Genomic DNA, 18,973 nt, shown 5'->3' with positions numbered 1-18,973 from the left:
GTCACCACTGCAAATGATAATTAATTTTGGCTGTATATTTCCCTTGGTAGGTATTTGGGAGAGTTCTGTCACTGGGACAAGAGTGTTAAACCATTAATTTACTGTTGCAAAAAACTAAACACGTAGAAACAGAAAGAAAAAAAAAAATAATTGACATTGTGCAGCATTGGTAATCTGTAAATATCATCAGGTAGTTTCAGATCATTACTTTGAAATGTGATGAAGGCATAGAACCTTTAGTTCTGACAAAATGTAATTTTATCCATCTCATGTTTATACTTGTGTTATACATTTGGTCTTCTTTAGTATCATTTAGGTGACAGGTCTAAAAATAAGAGAATGGGAAGACAGTGCTCACACTGAACATTTCACTTCAGAGCTGAAACTCTTACAAGTGCTGCAGGCAACAAAACATAAAGCAGTATGTACTGTGGCATATTGGAAAAAAAAAATTGGAATTCTTTCATGAACCATGTATTGTGCACCCATTTATACAAGTTCCAGGGCAGATTAAAACTGAGAAACTCAAAATTTACCCTGAAAGTTGCTTCAGTTGTTTTAGAAATTTAAAGAACTTCAAGAACTGTCGAAAATATTAAGTTAAATACATATTAATTAAATTAATTTATAGTTTTTCATTTTTCAACTCAGTGACCAGTGTGGAAGAGAAACAAAAAAATAATTTATTCATATAATTTTTTTTGCTACGTCATGGCCAGAATAGAATTTTTGTACTCAAATTGAATTTTCTATATATGGGTTTAAATAATCACATGGAACTAGAAGCAGAAGAATTAAGCCCCAAATTTTGGTTATTTTTTCCAATCAAACCACAGTCACTTGTTAATTTATCCATGTTAAATAATTAACATGTTAATATAACCAAAATAACCATTTTGTTATATCCTTGTTCTTGTTTTAAATCTCTTCAGATTTAAAGTTTATTTTGCATATTTATTGCATGGTCTCCAGACCATGCTTTCTTTTGTCATAGACTGCCTTACTTATCTTCTTCTTAATACTGTTCTTTGTCAATTGTTCTTTCAGTAGCAATGCTGACAGAACCAATCCCATACCCTTCATTCCTTTCATCCTCTGCCATTTGTTCCTACTGCCACACCACATTTCCTCTTGGTTTATGGAGCCTTGAAATGGTCTAGGCTTAGCTGGACAACTAATCCCAGTTAAAAATAACCCAGGCACATAAGAAAGTGTTGAGTTTTAATGTCATTTGCTTGACTTCCCAATCTTTCAAGCAGTTCAGCCACCAAATTTGAGGGACTGGTCGGGGTACTGTGATGTATTTGCAGGGCTGAAAAAATGCGACAACAACAACAGCAAGAACAACAAAAATTTAAAAAGTCCCAAACACTTGAGTGGCTTCCTTAAATGTTTAAATTCTTTTCCCAGTGGCAGCTATTTCACACTCCCAGTGGGTTTCAGGATATTGCCGCTCCTTTACCTGCAACTGTTCTTGCAGTCAGTAGAAGATCAGGGTGGTTTATTGGATATTGCTCACTGACTTAAATCATCCATGTATTGACTGATAAAGTGACTGGTAAAGTAAATTTCTGGTGACTGTAGATAAGTACTATTTAAATGTTGATTAACCTTTTAAAAACCCAGAACCCAAAATATATCTGTTCTTTATTGATGAATAAAATAACAGAAAGTTCTATCCTTTTCTTTTTTCCAGGCGTAGAGCTGAATTCCTTGCGCCAAATGAAGATTCAGAGAGCTATGACAATGCTTACAGATGTCCGACAGCTCATCTCAAGTGGAGGGAGCGTGAATCAAAAGAATGATGAAGGAGTTACCCTGGTGAGTGGGAGCGTGTAATCGTAACCCTGGGAGTATGCATGTATTGGAACAGGTTCATCACGTTTGCAAGGCAGTTCTCTAAAGAAGGTTTTGGTTCTACCTGGTGTTTTTAAAAGAGATGTATGTCAATTCCATGCATAATATGGATTTTAAAATAGGGTACTGCAACATCTCAGTGACAGCTTTTTTTCTCCTGGCCAATAAATATGCAAAATAAACTTTAATAACAAACATAGTTTTCTCTTGACAAAATATATATCTAAGTCCATGTGTAAGTTAAGATGAATTAAATGAGAAATTATTGTTTTAGATATATAAATACACATAGACTCATAACACCTTCACTTGTGCATATGCAGTATCAACATGCCCAACATTTTTACTGCTGTATTCTCCCGAAATAGTTTTTCTTTGAAAGATTTCAGACATAAAATGTTTCCTAGGAGCTTTTACACTGCTTGAAAATAGTACTTGTCAGGTTGATGTCTGAATAGAAAATGTAATTTCTTCTGTTAAAACACACCCTCGCTCCACCATGAAGCTATGTCAAATTACAGGAAAAATTTGAGGGTTTTGTACATTGGAAATCATAGCATGCAGAATCAAAGTTCTGCCCCCAGGGGAGTTTTGCACTCTTTCCAAGGGAAGATTTTGGATGAGTTGTACTGTATTCCTTCCCTCTGCATCAGTCATATTCATAGTGAAAACTTCATGCATACTCTGTGTAGGCAGCTGAACCAAAAATAATAAGGTATGTAAGGGAAATAATATCCCAAACTCTCATTTTAGTGTCTCCTATTCTTACAGTAACTTTGGAACTACACAGTTGTAGTACTTTATTGCAAGACCTTTTTATTGCCATTGTCCGTCCATTTCAATCACCAGAAAAAGATTATCTTCTGGTAACAATGATTCAAGAAGAAAAAGTTGTGCAGTTGAGCTGAATGGTTTGGGGATACAGGACCAACCGTAATCTGACTTCTCAATTTATGCAATATACCTAAACCCTATTCTTACTGACCAGTGTGAGTATTAAGTTCTTCTGACTGAAGATGAGCAGTTATGTTTTGCCAAATTCCAAGTTCAGGTCTTGTCCCCCTTGTTCCCAGAAGTGAAGCGAATGTTTGAAATCACAGAGGACTATGAGGAAGTAAAGGCCACTAAAGTGTAACCTGGATGAATCTCATCATATGAAATACATGTCTTAACAGTTATTCACCCTGTATAAGAAACAATTTCCACCAAAACCTGCAAATTACAATTTTTCCCTGATATAGGATTTCTTATTGCATTTTTTTCTCTACTTGTTTATTAAGAGATAAAATAATTTTACTGCCCTATTATGTCTTTCTTTTTTTCTCTGTTCACAAGACCTATTTGGTATTATATGATTTTTATACTTACTTTGCACACTTACTATTTGTTTTAAATAAAACCCCAAAATTGCTGTTGGGGTTTTTTATATAAAAAAATCTCATTTTATAAATAACATATAGTTTAATTGATTGCTAATATAAATACCAAACACATACAGAGCCTTAAATAATAAAACATTGCAAAAGATAATGCCCAGCTCTTCAAATCAGCCATTAATTAAGATATTTTTACGTTTCTTTTTTCCTTTTCTTGCCATTACAGTTTTCGTTCTTTATCAATCTTACAGTATTTACTATGCAGAATGACAGGCCCTGGGCAAACACAGTTACCTTTGAAGTTGTCCCTGCTTTAGCAGCAAGTGGCACTACTTGCCTGAAGTTCCTGCTGACCTGAGTTCCCCTCACTCTGTTACTGCATTTTGCACCCACCTTCTATTCCACTCTGACTCTTAAATGAAGTTTAGAGATACATAAAATCAACTAAAATTACCGATTAAAATAATTAAGTATTTAAGGAAACAATGAAAGTATAGAAAATAAAATCTTTGTGGTTCAAAATCAGTAAAGGATTTTTTGTCACTAATTTTGTGCTGCAGTCTCAATGTGCTTGGTTTGATGATGTGCCAATGAATTAATTTTGGAGTAGTATCAGCTTAAATTTGGGATATTTGTACTGCCACAAAAGAAAGTTAGTTCTAAGCTCAAGGAGAGCTCAAGCTCTGTTGAAATCTATAATTCTGTCTTAGCTCATGGGGTCTTTGAATGTGTTTGAAAGCATGTTTGCTTGAAGTTATATGAAAAGTGATAGGCTAGAATGTTTAGTAGCTCACAAAAAGCTAGAATTATTATTTTTCTTTTCATATTGTTTATAAATGCTAAATAAAGATTCCACAGTTGTTCTCTAGCCTGTAGTAATCACGTGTACATTTTGTATTTGCTGTAACTGTGATTTAGAAAAGATAGGAAAATCGTCACTATGGATGAGTTCTTTAAACTATTAATGTATGCAAAATTTAACTTTTATATTGCAGCTGCATGTGGCCTGTGCTAATGGATACAAGAATGTTGCATCTCTGATACTAGATCACGAGGCTGATCTCAATGTAGTGGATAATCTGTACTGGACACCCCTACATTTGGCTGCAAAGTATGGACAGGTAAAACATGATTTTTCACCTGGTTCTCTTTCCTTTATGGTAGTCTTCTGTAGCAAAAGCAAATGCTCTCAAGTCAGAGAGACTATCCCTACTTTTATGTAAAAATCTTTCTCATTTGTGTAGTACAGACTGGCATTGCAAATGACAGAGATAATTTGAGAATGAACCTTCTAAACCTATCAACCCAATACAGCTCAATCTACCACCAGCAACAGTTTGTCTACAGCAAAAACTAGATTTCCAGTGACATTTAAAAGGAAGACAAACACTTTGTCTGGTTTTTTTTACAGTCTGATATAAAAGTTTATTTAGCTAACTTCTTTTGCTGTGTGTATTTCTGTGAATAAATGCCCAGGGTTTATTTAGCAGTTGTGTTCAAAGTTTTCCAGGCACTGAGTTGTGGAATTGGGTCCTGAGTTTGGAATTTAGAGACCATGTCTAAACATGACTTATCCCTCTTAATACCTTTTCAGTTCTCAATTCTCTTTCATCCTCACTCTCCCTAGACATGCTCAGTGACTCTTTGTTTCAGTTTAACCACTTTAGGAGAGTTCTCCACAGCTCTCCACTTGCCTCAAGGCTCACAAATCACCACTTACCCATAGGTGTCTTCCAAAAACCTCTGAGATGCATCTTAGCTCAGACTTCAACAAATAAATAATACACTTTATGATAAGAAAATAGCAAAAATGTACCAAAAGTTATAGTAAAATAGTAAAAATAGATGTGTGTATTTTGATCAGTTAATTCTGTTGGGTGATAGATTTCTCCTATTGAGATACCCTGTGCCTCCTCTTTTATAGTGTCAAAGCCCTGCATATTTTCATAATAGATTAAGTTTGGGTTTTTTTAAAATAAATAAATAAATAAATAAACACACAAACATACATATATATATATAAACATACATATATATGGCCTGAAGTGTATCCTCAATAACTTTAGGTAGTGTAAATTTAAACAGAAATTTCACATAAATATATACTGAGGCAAAGTTTTGTTTGCAAGTGAGGTATCAGGGGTGTTTTGAATTTCCTCTAGATTTAGTTTTCTCATCCTATCTTACCCTGTGCTGTTCTGTAATTACAGTTCTACTCTCACTGATCCCTCTGCACTCACTCTGTGTTCGGACTTCAGTAGGGCAAGAAAGCTCTTACTCAGAAGTAAGGGATAGCAGTGATGCAGTCCTGAGCTTCTTGTTGCCATGTTTTAGGAAGGCTTACAAGTTAGGGCTTTGTACTGCAACAGTGTGGTTATATTACAGCTGTACATTTCTCCTGTTGTGAAGCTAAACCTGAGTTTAATTGAAGAGGACTTGAAAGAACTCACTTGAAAAGGCTGGGAAAGAACTTACCTTACCTTATGTAGTGTGTAGCATTCATATCTTTGCAACATTAACTCTGGATTACTCGAAATACTCTTTCTTGTGAAGACAGGTATTTTTCTTTTAGAAACAGGCCTGTGCATATAAAGTTTGTAGTTGAAAATGCCTAATGGAAAACATGTCTTTCTTATTGAGGCATTCTGAGAGCTCAGATTGCTATTTTTGATGCGATCCTTTTTGTTGTCACTTTTGTAGAACTGCATCTCCCTTATATCCCAGATGATAATAATGTTAATTCTTAATATTTCAGGAGTTTTCAGTGAGGAGTCAGGGACCAGCTGCACTAGTCTCTATACAACCAATATGGGTACACACAGAGAAAGACCATGAAGGAACATTGTACTCCTCACTAAAATCAGCTAAATACCAACCAAATATCTTCCCTTTGTAGTGTTAGTGAATAATGAAGTTTAGAGATATCTTATCATTATACATAATTTTCCAGTGTTATTAAGGAGATAAATAAAGCTTTCATGTGATTCTGTTTGTAAGAAACAAGTAAATAATTTAAATTCCTTTATAAAGGGGATGTATTGTATATCTTCTACTTCCTTCAGTAACTACACTATCAGGGTGTTTTTAAAATGTCATTTCTTATGAAAATATCTTTTGGCCTTAGAATGAATTCACCATATTTATAATTACATAGAGTGAATGCATACCATATTTATAATTCCATTTTGAGTGATTAATTATAGACTAATATGAGCATTGTTTCTATTTTGGGCAAAAGTAGTATGGCAGAAAGGGAATAGCCTTATACAAGACATGATTTAGGTATTCTCTTTTGGGTTAAAATATGTTTATGAGGAAACAGTTAATTTTAACCAAAAGTTATAATGTTCCCTGACAAAGTAATTAATATAAACTCTGGACTTGATCCCTTACAGTTTCACACTCTTCTAATACATATTTGTGGCATGTTTTTTAAAAAGTCACACTTTAAAAACTTGCCACAGTGAAAAATCTCTATCTTGTACTGTCATAAACTCTATTTGGTTTTATTTTGTTTCCCTTTTAAGTTCTTGGGAAGATTTCTGTCCTTCCAGATCTGTATTTGAACAGCAAAATAGCTTTTTCTTGTCTATAGCTTGTCTAATAAGCAATGATCCTTTAATAAGTAGTCAAAGAAATTTTAGAAAACCTGTTTTAAACCATTGTCATTGAATAGTTTTCTAGCACTGGTGCTGCACTACCTGCAACCAAACCTCATCCAATATAGGAATAATATTATATTCTAGGAATGGTAAGGACTGATGGTTTTTCCTGTTTATAAAATAGCTACAGATGTATTTTTCATGTGAAGAAGCTTCTCACCTTACTAAATGCTATTGAATTAGTTACAGAAATTACAGATTTAGTTTCTGAGCTATTTTCTAGTATAGATCTTGCATATGTATATATTGCATATTATCTTACAAAAAACAGTGTTGTGACATGAAAAAATTGTTACTCTATTTTAGAGTGACATCCAGACTCCCTTGAAGCATCCTAGCTCTACTCATATACCATTCTATATTTGCAAATACACAAAATGGAAAAAAACCCCACACATTTGGCCATTTGTAAGAGGATAGCAATAATAGAGATGGTACTAATTTACATTATCTGTGGAAAAACAAAAACAGAAACAATGAACTGCCTAAATTTTAAATTTAGAGTGAGAAAATTTAATTTGCATCTGCACAGGAGGAAACTTGTAAAGAATAAAGGCACCGTAAGCTCCTTGTTACAAATCTCAAGTTGTAAATGAAGTGGATTATAAAAATCTTACTGTTCCATCTTCCACAGTAATTTATATGTGAAATAACTGGTGAAAGACAGATCAATCTGAGTGAACTAATTATATGAAAGATATTGCACCCACACCTTATAATAAACCTGGCTTGTAGAAATTCCTTTATAATGGCAAGCTCATTTTTATTTAGGATGGGATTCTTCTCAACTAAATTTAGCCAACTAAACTTAAGGACAAAGTCAAAGCTTTTTCTTGTCTAATGTGAAGAATCACCTCTAGAAATCAACTCACAGAATTCTAGGGGATGCATTTAAAATAGGAATGATGATTGCTTATAGGTCTGATCCTCCTTGGTTACAGAAGTCATGGGCAACAAGCATATGTTGGAGGTGTAATCTGAACATTTTTTAATCCTTCATCCAGATCAAAGTGTGGGACCAAAAGATGGGGCAGCTGCCCCCTGGTGTTCTGGGTCTCCCCAGTCATCATGAAGTGGGCATTGAGGTGATGCCTTACATTTAGAAAACTTAAAGTTGCACAGAGTGAATCCTAGAGGAGGAGTAGAGTTAGATACTTACAACAAAACCAATCTTATCAAAAGCAAGACATAGCAGAATGCTATGTATTGTTTCCAGAGCAGGAAAAAGTAAGAGTTTTAAGTGATGTTATGTATTATCTGATGTTGAAAAAAAAAATTATCTGTGTCTATCTTTACAAATATTTGCAAAGAAAACAAATCTAATGGATACATTTACCATGTAAAAACATTATTAGGCTGAATATTAAAACAGAGCATGGGTGAATGATAAATTAATCATCCTGTTAGTGACAGAATGTGTAGATACAGAGTAGAATATTTTTCTTTCATAGGAGTACAGGATATTGTTGTTGAGTTTGAGGGTTGTATACAGGATATAGGTACTGAGTACAGAATAGGGCAGATGAGGCTACTGCCTGAAGGTCAGTCTCTGTAAGACAAGAATCTGCTTTACAGGAACAGATTAGGTTATTATTGAGTGTAATAGACTGTTAGTTGAAATACTACCAGTCTGCAAACATTAAAAAATAAACCTATTTAAACAATGTGTTGCTGATTTTCTGGGACTGCTGTCATTCTCCCACCCCAATATGTTTTAAGGCTAAAGGCAATTTTGTGGTTTTAATGCATATTGAAATATTAACATTATACCAAAAAAAAAGATATTATTGAGGTATTAAGATCAGAGTTGCTTACCTTAATCATTTTACCCTAATGAAAAGATGGAAAATAATAACCATTACACACACATCCAAATCTGCATCTGTGTCATACAAAAACTGCTTCAAAGTAAAATCATCAAGGCAACAAAGTTAACCTCAAGAAATTATGATATGTCAGGGTTGCCTATGTAAATTGAACAGGGCCTTTTGGACATAGATATTTTTACCCTGTTTTTGATGGCAGCTGGAACTCCTTTGTCTCCCTCTCACCCAGCAGGGGCAGTGCTGGTGCATTTGTGGTTGCTGTCTGTGCGCACCAGTACAGGGCACACGTTGTCGTCGCTTGGGCACCACCCTGCCCGTGCTGGCAGTGGTGCCAGTTGCAGAAGGGCCACTTGTATTTCTCAGGCTGGCCCCTTAATTTGAATTTAGCATGGCAATCACTTTGTGGAAAACTAGTTATCTGGCACTGGTAGTGCTGTCCCTGCTGGACATCTTCCAGCTGCTGTGATCAGGAGAGCGCACACTCGCCCTCCCCATGGTGGGAATAGGCTGCATCTCTGACATTTGCCTTGGGTACTTTGGCACAATTCCCAGGCACAAGCTGTTTCTTTGTTGTTTATCGCAGAAATGTCACCTTTCAAAGAGCTATCGGAGACATGCAGGTCAGAGCTGACTCTGCAGTAGCTTAAACATTACTTCTCCCAAAATGTCAGCCTTGGGGGATGATGACTATGTCCAAACTGTTAAATCACTAAATAAAAGAGGACTAGGGATTAAGCCAGGCAACAGCCTGGCTTACATTCATATTGTTTAGAGCTAGTTTCCTCTATAGGAGATTAGTCATGTTCGTAGAGAGCTGGTTGGAGCGGTACAAAGGAGAGTCAGGGGGAGAGCTAACTGTGGGGATTATAAGGGATACTTAAGCTTGCACTTCCTTACTTAGTAAGATAGACTTAGCCTCTGGCTTTGAGGTTTAAAGGGTTTCATGATGTCAAAAAAACCCCAGATAAGACAACGGCTGACTGGATCTCTGCAAGAAAAACTCCCGTACAAGCAAGGATTTCTTCCAAAATGATTTGTAAATATCCCACATAGATAATAAATTTTTAAAAAAATGTATATCAGATGCCTACCTCATGTTTCTTAGCAAATGATATACATCCTGTGTCATTTTCAAATGTGTGAAATTGTCATTCTCTAAGTATATTCTCCCTTATGCACATTTGGTTGGTCTGAGTCATACCCCTCTGATTAGTTAGTTCATCAAAACACAACATTTCTCTCAAATTGTAAAAGGGGCTCTGCTCCTTGCTGAAGTCTCAGAGAATGCACCCTCTTATTACAGGAACTAATTTGCTCATTGTTATGAAAACAGATTAATCATATGACTCAGCTGATGAGTGACCTGTGGATTCTTTTTTTTCTTTAAGTGCATATTGCGCTCAAAACAACAACAAAAAAATTCACATCTGTTATTAGAATATGCTTCATTGTAAATGGGTATATGAACTCACTGTGGGAAGTGATACTTAATCTCATGAAGTTTGGCCATTGCCTGAGGAGTTCCTTTGAATGTAGTTTCTGAATTTCTGCAACCACACTCCACAAATGTTTTCAGTGAGAAGAGCCTAAAGAAGGGGATGCTTGTTTAGTGTCTCAAAAAGAATATATTATAGTCACTCAGGGAATAAATATTTTCCCTGTCAAGTAGTTGGAATCTTTAATTTATGGTCAGTAAATCCTGTAGAGAATGTTATATCCAGACCTATCTCAGCCTTTTTTCTTTAATCATTGTGTTCATGTTTGCCATATGTTATTGTACTCACGTATAAGAGCTGTATTTCCCTTCAGATCAAATTACACTCAGGTTCCTCAGAGAGTCCACCTTGGGATTTCTGCTTGTGATATCTTTTTTTTCACTCTCAATAGATTCACAAGTTTTATATAAATGATTCAAATGTTAATTGTGGGCAGAGAATATAAGGCAAGGAATCCTAGATTCACACAATACTAAAATGATAAGAAAAGTTTGAATTCCATATACAGACTAGGAAAAATCTCAATTTACAAAACTACTGTTAAATTCTCAGTCTTTACATGAATGCCTTTAAAGCTGAGTGTGTATAGTCTACACTATATACTTGGTTATTGCAGGATCTCTCTGATCGGTATAAATTTTATTTTCCTTAAGATACTATTTATAGTGACTTTCATATATGAGAGGCAAGTATGAAAAAAGAAGTCTAACAAGGCTTTTCAGGAACAAACTTTAAGAAGTGGCAGGTTTATGATCTTCTCTGTAATATAAATGTATAACTTGTAGGACCATAATTTACAAGCATCTGTAATCATAGGACCACATACCATTTTCCCTGATTTATTTTATTTTTCTTTGTCTAATTTAGTGGTGGATTGAAAAATAGAAATGTAGGTTATCAGTCTTCAAGTAAAGACTGATGCCGTTTTTACATCAGCTGTAGAAAATCTTTAAGTGACCTTTGTCACTTGCTTTAACAGCTGAAGACAGCATTAGGCTTCCCTTTTTTTGCTGGAACTGTTCCAGAGGTTTAAAAGGCATCTTCTTAGACCATATAGGTTAAACTCTCTGACTGCAGAAATGTAGTGGTGACACTTGGAGAACATGAGTTCCATTCTGGGCTCTGTGCCTGAACAGACGCAGTATTTACGGTTCATTCCTCTTACACATAGCCTTATTTGTCCCATTGCCTCTAGTCTGTTCCATTCTTGTCCTTATTCTATTGCCTTTTTGTCTGATTCATTTGCCTGGCGTCATGTCCTTTCCTTACACGTTTTATCTGAATCCTGATTCCTTGCATGGTCAGCTTCTGCCCCTCCTCCTCTCCCTGGTTCTCATCCAAGCTTTCATTTTTTTCCTGTTTTGACTTCATGCCAACCTTCCTGCCCTGTCCTACTTGCTTACAGTCCCAATCTCCCTTGTTCAATCTCAGTGTTTTTTTCCTCACATGTCACTTTCTTCTTTCATTTTTCTGATCAGTCTGTCTCTACCTACATCCTGGCTCCTTGCCACATTTCTCTTCTTCCCTTTCATTTCATTTATTTCATGCTGCTAGTTCCAGATTCCAGCTTTTTATCTATGCCCACTTCCATTCCACACACTCCCCCTCATTGCTTTCTACCCTGCTGCTAGTCTTATTCCCACAACCTACTTTTTCTAATCTGTTCTACTTTGCTGACCACAGTTGGTTATGGTCCCCTTTTCTCCGCACTCAAATAGGAAAAAAAAAAAAAGAAAAAAAAAGGGCTTCCTAATCTATAATGTATTAAGAAGGGAGATCTGTAATGTTTCAGATATCATTTCCTGTGTTTAGAGCAGTACTGTGGGTCAGATTTCCAATTGTAAAGGAAATGCTATTTAGCCTCTGAACTCTATTGCTCTTTTTTAAGGGCTTTCCCTATGAAATTTTGTTTTTAAGGGACACACAGTTATCTAAAACATACTGTTATGTAATGGAGAACAAATACATGATCTTAGAAGCTCAACTAACAGGCACTCTAATGGCTTAATAGTTACCCTAGTCCCTAATATTGGGAGTCTCCGGTTTGAAATTTGTTTCACTCCCCAGCAGTAAGGTTCCTAACCTACATACTTCTTTTTTATGTCCTTGATGCTCAGTAAAGTGCCTGTTATTGCTCCATTTAATTAGCTAAATAGTCTGCAGTGTTATTCTGAGGAATTCTATTGCTCCATGGCTTATCTGATCTTATTTATTCTATCTATGGAATATATGGTTAGCATTAAACTATAGCACCTCTGTCACAGAAGCTCAGTAATTTATAATAATAACAGTACAAATAAAAATGGAAACTACTTCCCTGATTTTAATTCTTTTTGTTGCATATTTAAATAGAGCAGCTGTTAGTGGTTGTACTAGCATGTAGGCCTTCAGTGGACTGTATTAGCAAAAGGGGGCTCCCTGATTTATCCATTATAATAAAAAAAAACTGTCTTACGAGCACTGGGTAGCTGATTTTTTCAAAGTTTTGAAACTTGGCTGAGTTTTGATGATTTTCCAAGCAGAAAATAAAAATAATATTCTCAGCCTATGTAATTCGTCTTCTACCTAATAAAAGTCTTAAAATTATACAAACACTGGAGCTAATAAGGACAAGTAAAATATTTTTTCACACTTCCAGTGCTTTATTTTTGGTTGCTTTATTTTTCTGTCTAATTTAAAAAAAAAAAAAAAACCAAAAAAACAAAAACCGAAAAATCAAAAGCATTTGCAGGCAGCAGTCCTAGCAAACTGCCTAACAAAAATCACATAGGTAAATGTGCACTTTTTAGCCTAGTAAGATAAATTTTAATCATACGTGCAGTAGAAAACTGGTCCTTGTGAGTGCAGAGATAGGTCATCTTACTCAATGGTGAGGACTGCAGATTATAATGGTGTAACCAGTGATATTTCTTGTGTTCTGTCTAGAGGTATTGTGTTTAATGAACATACACCTTAGATATTAAAATAATACTTGGTGATTTTACTGTACTTCACACAATAGTGATTGTTGTTCCACTAGTTTCTTATTGTACATCTTTGTCTCACTGTGGATTTGTGGATGAGCACATGATGGGGAGCATATCCAGCAAAAATGAAGTGGTAACTTGAGAAGTAACAGCAGGTACAACAAAATTGAAGAAGGTGCTGAGGACTTAGGCAGAGAGAACTGAGGAGTGGATATGAAGTGCCTGAGGAATAAAAAATGAAGGAGGTTAGGAACCAAAAGGTTGATGGTAAACCAGGTCACTTAGGAATTACAGAATATGTCCAATGTTGAAACAGAGAGGAGTAGAGAAGTGGAGAGAAATATTGGTGTTGACAGGGAAGAAAAGTGAAAGACTGGGAATTTACTGTTGGGGGTTCATGCAAATTGGATAATGCATATTCATGGCTGTGCAAAACAGGAGATGAGAACATTTGCATAAAACATCCAGCTTTGTGAATTTAGGACTTAAGCAGGTATCCCTCTGATGGTAAAGAAAAGAGAATAAATGATCTGAGTTAGGGGCTCTGGGACTGGGACTTGAATAACAAGAGCTAAAAGCTCAGACAGAGCCAACTTTGCAAGTGCTAGTACACCTAATGTTCTATACTTGACTTCAGAGCAAAATATCCCACCAGACAAGAGAGGAGGACACTTTTCAGGAATACTGCTTCTGCTCTCTAATTAACTACCAGTAAAAAACAGCATGGTTTGGGATCAATTTGGAGACACCTTTGCAGCCTCAAGTGCATGGGGAGGTTCTTGAGGAATTTCCGTCACTCCCCATATTTCCTACTCTGTCCCTGCAGTTACTTATCTGTGGCAGGAGGCCTTGCAGTCTTGCCAACAGTGGTGCTCCTAAACCCTTGTTTTATGAAACTCAGCACTGGGTTTTTTGGGTGTTTTTTAGCTAACATTTAGTGCATGGTAAAACTTAGCCCCTTTTTCAGCCCGGGCAATTGTATTTGGAGGCTTTATAGTATGCATATTGCAGTAAATTTACTTATGCTGCCTTCTGTCACAGTAAGATTGTAACAAACCACAGTGGGTCATCTGCTCCAACACCCCCTGCTCAAGAGGGATCATCCCAGAGCACAGGACACAGGATGGTGTCCAGACAGTTCTTGAATATCTCCAGTGAGGGAGATTCCACAACCTCTCTGGGTGATTGGTTCCAGTGCACCACTGAAAAGAGCTTGTCTCTGCCATCTTTATACCCTTCCTTCAGGTATTTACCCAAATGGGTGAGATTCCCCTGAGCCTTTGTTTCTCCAGGTTTAAGAATTTTGGCTTTCCTGGTTTTTCCTAATATGTGAGATGCTCCAGTCTCTTAATTATCTTAGTGGCCTTTTGCTAGACTCCTCCACGTCTCTTTTGTATTAAGAAGTTCAGAAATGGGCACAGCACTGCAGGTGTGATCTTACCTGTGCTGAGTAGTGAGGAAGGATCACATCCCTTTACCTATGGGCAACACTCTTCCTAATTGCTGTTCAAGAAACCATTTGCTTTCTGTGCAGCCAAAGCACATTGCTCGCTCATGTGCAACAAGGTATTTACCAGAACCCCCAGGTCCTTTTCTGCAAAGCTCCTTTCCAGCTGGGTAGCCCTCAGCATGTACCGGTGCCTGGGGCTGTTCTTTTGCACTTGGCCATGTTGTTGCGTGAGGTTCTTGTCTGCCCAGTTCTCCAGCCTGCTGAGATCCCTCGGGGCGGCAGCGCAACCTTCTCACATACCAACCACTCCTCACATTTAATGCCATCCGTGAACTTTGCCCCATCAACCGGATCTTTAATGGGCATGTGAAACAGGACTCGTTGCTGATTCCTGGGGTACAGTGCTGGTTACCGGCCTCCACCTGGTCTGCTTGCCACTCGTCACCAGCCTCCGGGCCCAGCCACTGTGCCAGTTTCAGTCCATCTGGGTGGTGGAATGGCCCATCTCCTGTTTCTCTTCAGCAAGTATCGTGGCAGAACAGGTTGTGAATGGATGTTCAGAATGTAGCCTTGCCAATAATTTCAATAATTCCTCACTAGTATAAGACGCAGCTTAGAAGAAGTACAGGAATAGGTGTATTAAAATGCATTAGTGATTGCCAAAGTCACAGTCCAATGTGCAGTGGGAACTGAGCCAGAATGCGGCATGAATGGAAATACATAAAGTGTGGAGAATCTCTGAAGTCCTTTGAAAATGAGGTCAAGGATCTTCTGGTTTAGTGGGAAAAGGAGGAGCCAGGGGGATCTAAAAGGTAGGACTTTCAGATTAAAGCATGAGACAGGAAAATATTCTTTGCAGTAGCATTCTCAACAGTCAGAGGGTAAGATATCCAGTAAGAGATGTCAGAGAGAGGTAGAAATACTGCAATTTGAGCAGAATACCAGGAAAAGAGAGACAGCCATGCTTTATTAATACAGAAAATGTAACTAATTTTGTATTTAGGGAAGGAGGATATTCAGAGATAAGATCTGAAAAAAGAAAATTAAGGTCTGAGATATTTCCTGGTGTTCTTTCTAAAGGTACTGAATAAATAGTTAATGGTATAAAAGGAGAAGAAAAACAAATGATATTTTATAAGCAGGTATTTTAAATAACTGCCATTACTGTGGCATTTTCTGCACAGTGAGTCATGACTGTCTATTTTTTTAATTTACATGAATTGGCAAAGACTACACAGGAAACCAGGAATATATATATATATATATATATACACACACAAATTTTATTCATAGGTTCTACAATAATTCATTAGGTATTTTGTTATTTCTTGACATAGTCATATGTATGTTATTTATAACTCTGCAATTGAAATGCTTATGCTTAGTGGTAATTTGCTGTAATTATTCTACAGACATTTATCCTGTTAGACACAGTTCTGAAGATATGGTAATTGTATTTTAAAATACTTCTTCTAAAACATTAGTGAATGAGGCAAATTGCAACACAAGACAGTTGCATATCCAAAAGCAAGTTATTGAAATTGTCGATGACCTGAATTCCTTAGTCTTGGTGACATGCATCAAGGAATCCCAGCAGGAGATATTTCATTGGCAGCAGGAAGCACTGATATTGGAGCATGGTATTTCTTGTGGTATAAATCCAAACCTTTGGTAACCAAAAAAGCTGTGTATTCTTACTAAACTGAAAATGCATTTAAAGCCTCCTTCCTTTAATACAACTACTGCCACTTTTCAGAGATTATACAGTAGTTCCATAACTAAGCATGTTCCTTTTTTTTCCCCTAATAAAAAACTCCCATATATATATGTATATTTTTACATGTGTTGCAAGCTCTCAGTGGAAAGCAGGGCTAATTGGATTTGGAAATAAACCCGTTACGGCTTCCCCATTTCTTGGAGTGTGCTGAATTTTCTGCTGTTACTGCAAGAAAAGAAAGGCAGCACTAGAAATCTGAGGAGAGCAAGATATTTTTGTTTTTATAGAAATTTGCAACAATATTTTCCTGGTTTTCTATGATTTTAAGCTTGGGATTTTCTTTGCATTTAATGCATTCCTCATTATTGTGGTCTTTTCTAGTAGGTTGCCTCCTGTGTGCTGAATCTATATTGATTTTTTTTTAATTGCAATTATTTCTTTGCTATTTATTTATTTATTTATTGGATTTATGCCAAATGACTATCGTTTCCCATAGCTGATTTCCAGTTCAGGTCTCATTTATCTCTAGGTCTGTTCTTCTGCTCTGAAGAATCCTTTCTTTCCTTCACAGCTTTTTTTCCCCTGTGCTTATCCTTGCCTCTCCTGTTGGTTACACTTATATTATGCATTCTATTTGCTTTAAAATATATTCAAAAATGCATATAGTTCTGTTTTGTTGGACTCTTTATTGACAGTGTAAAAGTATTTTTGTTCCTTAGGAAGCCTTTCACTCATTTCTGACCAGATTATCAGGAAAGACATTGCTACAGCCTTTGATGGGAAAGTATCTCTAGAGACTTAGGTGCAGCCATAGAACTCACTAAAAACAGTTCCTTGCAGGAGTTGAAAAATACATTTTATACTTTTTCCTTATATGATACTCTACCCTCCCCTACTGTGCTATAATTTTTACCTTTACTAATAGATTAGGTGATCTTGGTAAACATAAGATAAATTTCTACTGCTGACTGAGAACAGATTTGCTTCTATGATGGTGGCTGTGAGTCAGACCCCTTTGACACTGCTGGCACACAGTTGTTGGATTAGTTAGGCATGAGGAAATATTTGTGATCTTAGTCTTAACAGGTGCTGATGGGTGCATTTTTCCTTTGTGAATTCTTTTATACATGTATGAGTGGAAGGAGATTTTAGGGGCAGAGTTTTGCCAAGGGTACTCTGAAGTCGTAGGGGAATTGAATTTTACTCTGCTACTTGTGATTTATAGAAATGTGTTTAGTATCTGCAGAAGGTGGGGCTTGGGATGTACTGCCTGTGGTTTATCATATGCTTTCAGATAGTGCAGGAAGGAAGGAACAAACTGAGTGATATGCACCTGGCCTGCTTCTCCCATTTAAAACACTTCTGGTTTTGCCCATTTTAGACCAATCTTGTGAAGCTGCTTTTGATGCACCATGCAAATCCCAATCTTCTTAACTGCAATAATGAAAAGCCTTCAGGTAGGTGAAAATCCATGTATATAGTGTATGTATTACCTATTGTGGCACTGTTTTCTTTCTTTTCTGCTTTCTTAGCTATAGTTTATTTAGTGTGTAGACTAAATATACACACTATACACACACACATGCATACATTTTTACATACATTGCTGAAAACTGCTGGTCATGGTAATGCAGGATATCATATCAACTGACAGCATATCCTTCCATTTGTTTCATTCCTTGTTTATTTTTAGTTATGTTTCTTACTTGAGAGTTCTTCCATGCCTTGGTAGTAGCTGCATTTGCACATTTTTGCTGACTTCTCACTGAGTTCCTTTCTGTTCCAACTGCTTATAGTACATGTCTTCATGAGTTGGAATTTCTATAGCTATTGTCTGAAAACAAATTCAACACCTAGTTTTGAAGTGTAGCTGCCGTTGTTTACTGTAGAAGGCATCTTCTTAAACCAGATAGAAACAGGGAGCTGAAGCACTGACTCTAAAGTTAGGAGAATCCTAGTCTCTATTGGGCTGGAAGGGACTTCTGATCACCTGGTCTAACACCAAGATCAAAGCAGAGTTAATGTCAATAATGCTAGCTGGCAGTGTGGAAGAGAAGGAGCACATGGTTGTTCAACGTTCTATGCCTAGGATAAAATGAAGATGGAACTCAGTAAATACAGATAATAGAAACTTCCTGTCAGATTATGGGTGAAACTTTCCTTGCATAACAAAGCAAAATGTGCTATGCTTCAAGTGCTGTATTGCCTACAAATACATCCACAAGGAACTTCATGACACTTAACCTTAGAAGAGTTATTTGTGATAAGATACAGTTTTTATTTGTAAAAAAGGCTGAGGACTAAACTCATATAATCTAACAATACAGTTAGCTAACTATTTAGAAGGCATTTAACACAGTTGACTTAACTGTCTTTTTGGTCTGCAAACAGAACTGTACATATAAAACATTTAAATCTAGTTCGTAGAAATGTAAAACAGTTGAAAATATTTCTCCTATTCACAGAAATAAAGTGTTGAAAAGGGTTGTATTGTTTTTCCTGAAGTCCTGTAAATTATTGAATACTTTGGTTTTCTACGCACCAAGAATGGTTTTGAGGTTTTGCAGATGACAGCTTAAGTCTGTACTGAATTTACTTTGCCTTTGTTTTCCCAGTAATTTCA

The 18,973-nt window shown here is 36.4% G+C and overlaps 1 protein-coding gene across 3 annotated transcripts in view; it reads left to right on the top strand.

The window, feature by feature from the left end:
• The window catches only part of MYO16 (myosin XVI), a 370,295-nt gene that overhangs the window by 168,929 nt on the left and 182,393 nt on the right, over positions 1-18,973 (top strand). For all 3 annotated transcript variants that reach the window (XM_040056866.2, XM_040056865.1, XM_040056864.1), the window contains exons 6-8: positions 1,697-1,821; positions 4,229-4,354; positions 17,732-17,807. In XM_040056866.2, the coding sequence (XP_039912800.1) occupies positions 1,697-1,821; positions 4,229-4,354; positions 17,732-17,807 (327 nt within the window). The remainder of the gene's footprint in view (positions 1-1,696; positions 1,822-4,228; positions 4,355-17,731; positions 17,808-18,973) is intronic.

This window comes from Hirundo rustica, chromosome 2 (genome assembly GCF_015227805.2).
Source record: "Hirundo rustica isolate bHirRus1 chromosome 2, bHirRus1.pri.v3, whole genome shotgun sequence".
Taxonomy (NCBI): Eukaryota; Metazoa; Chordata; class Aves; order Passeriformes; family Hirundinidae; genus Hirundo; species Hirundo rustica.
This window is presented reverse-complemented; position numbering and strand designations above follow the sequence as displayed.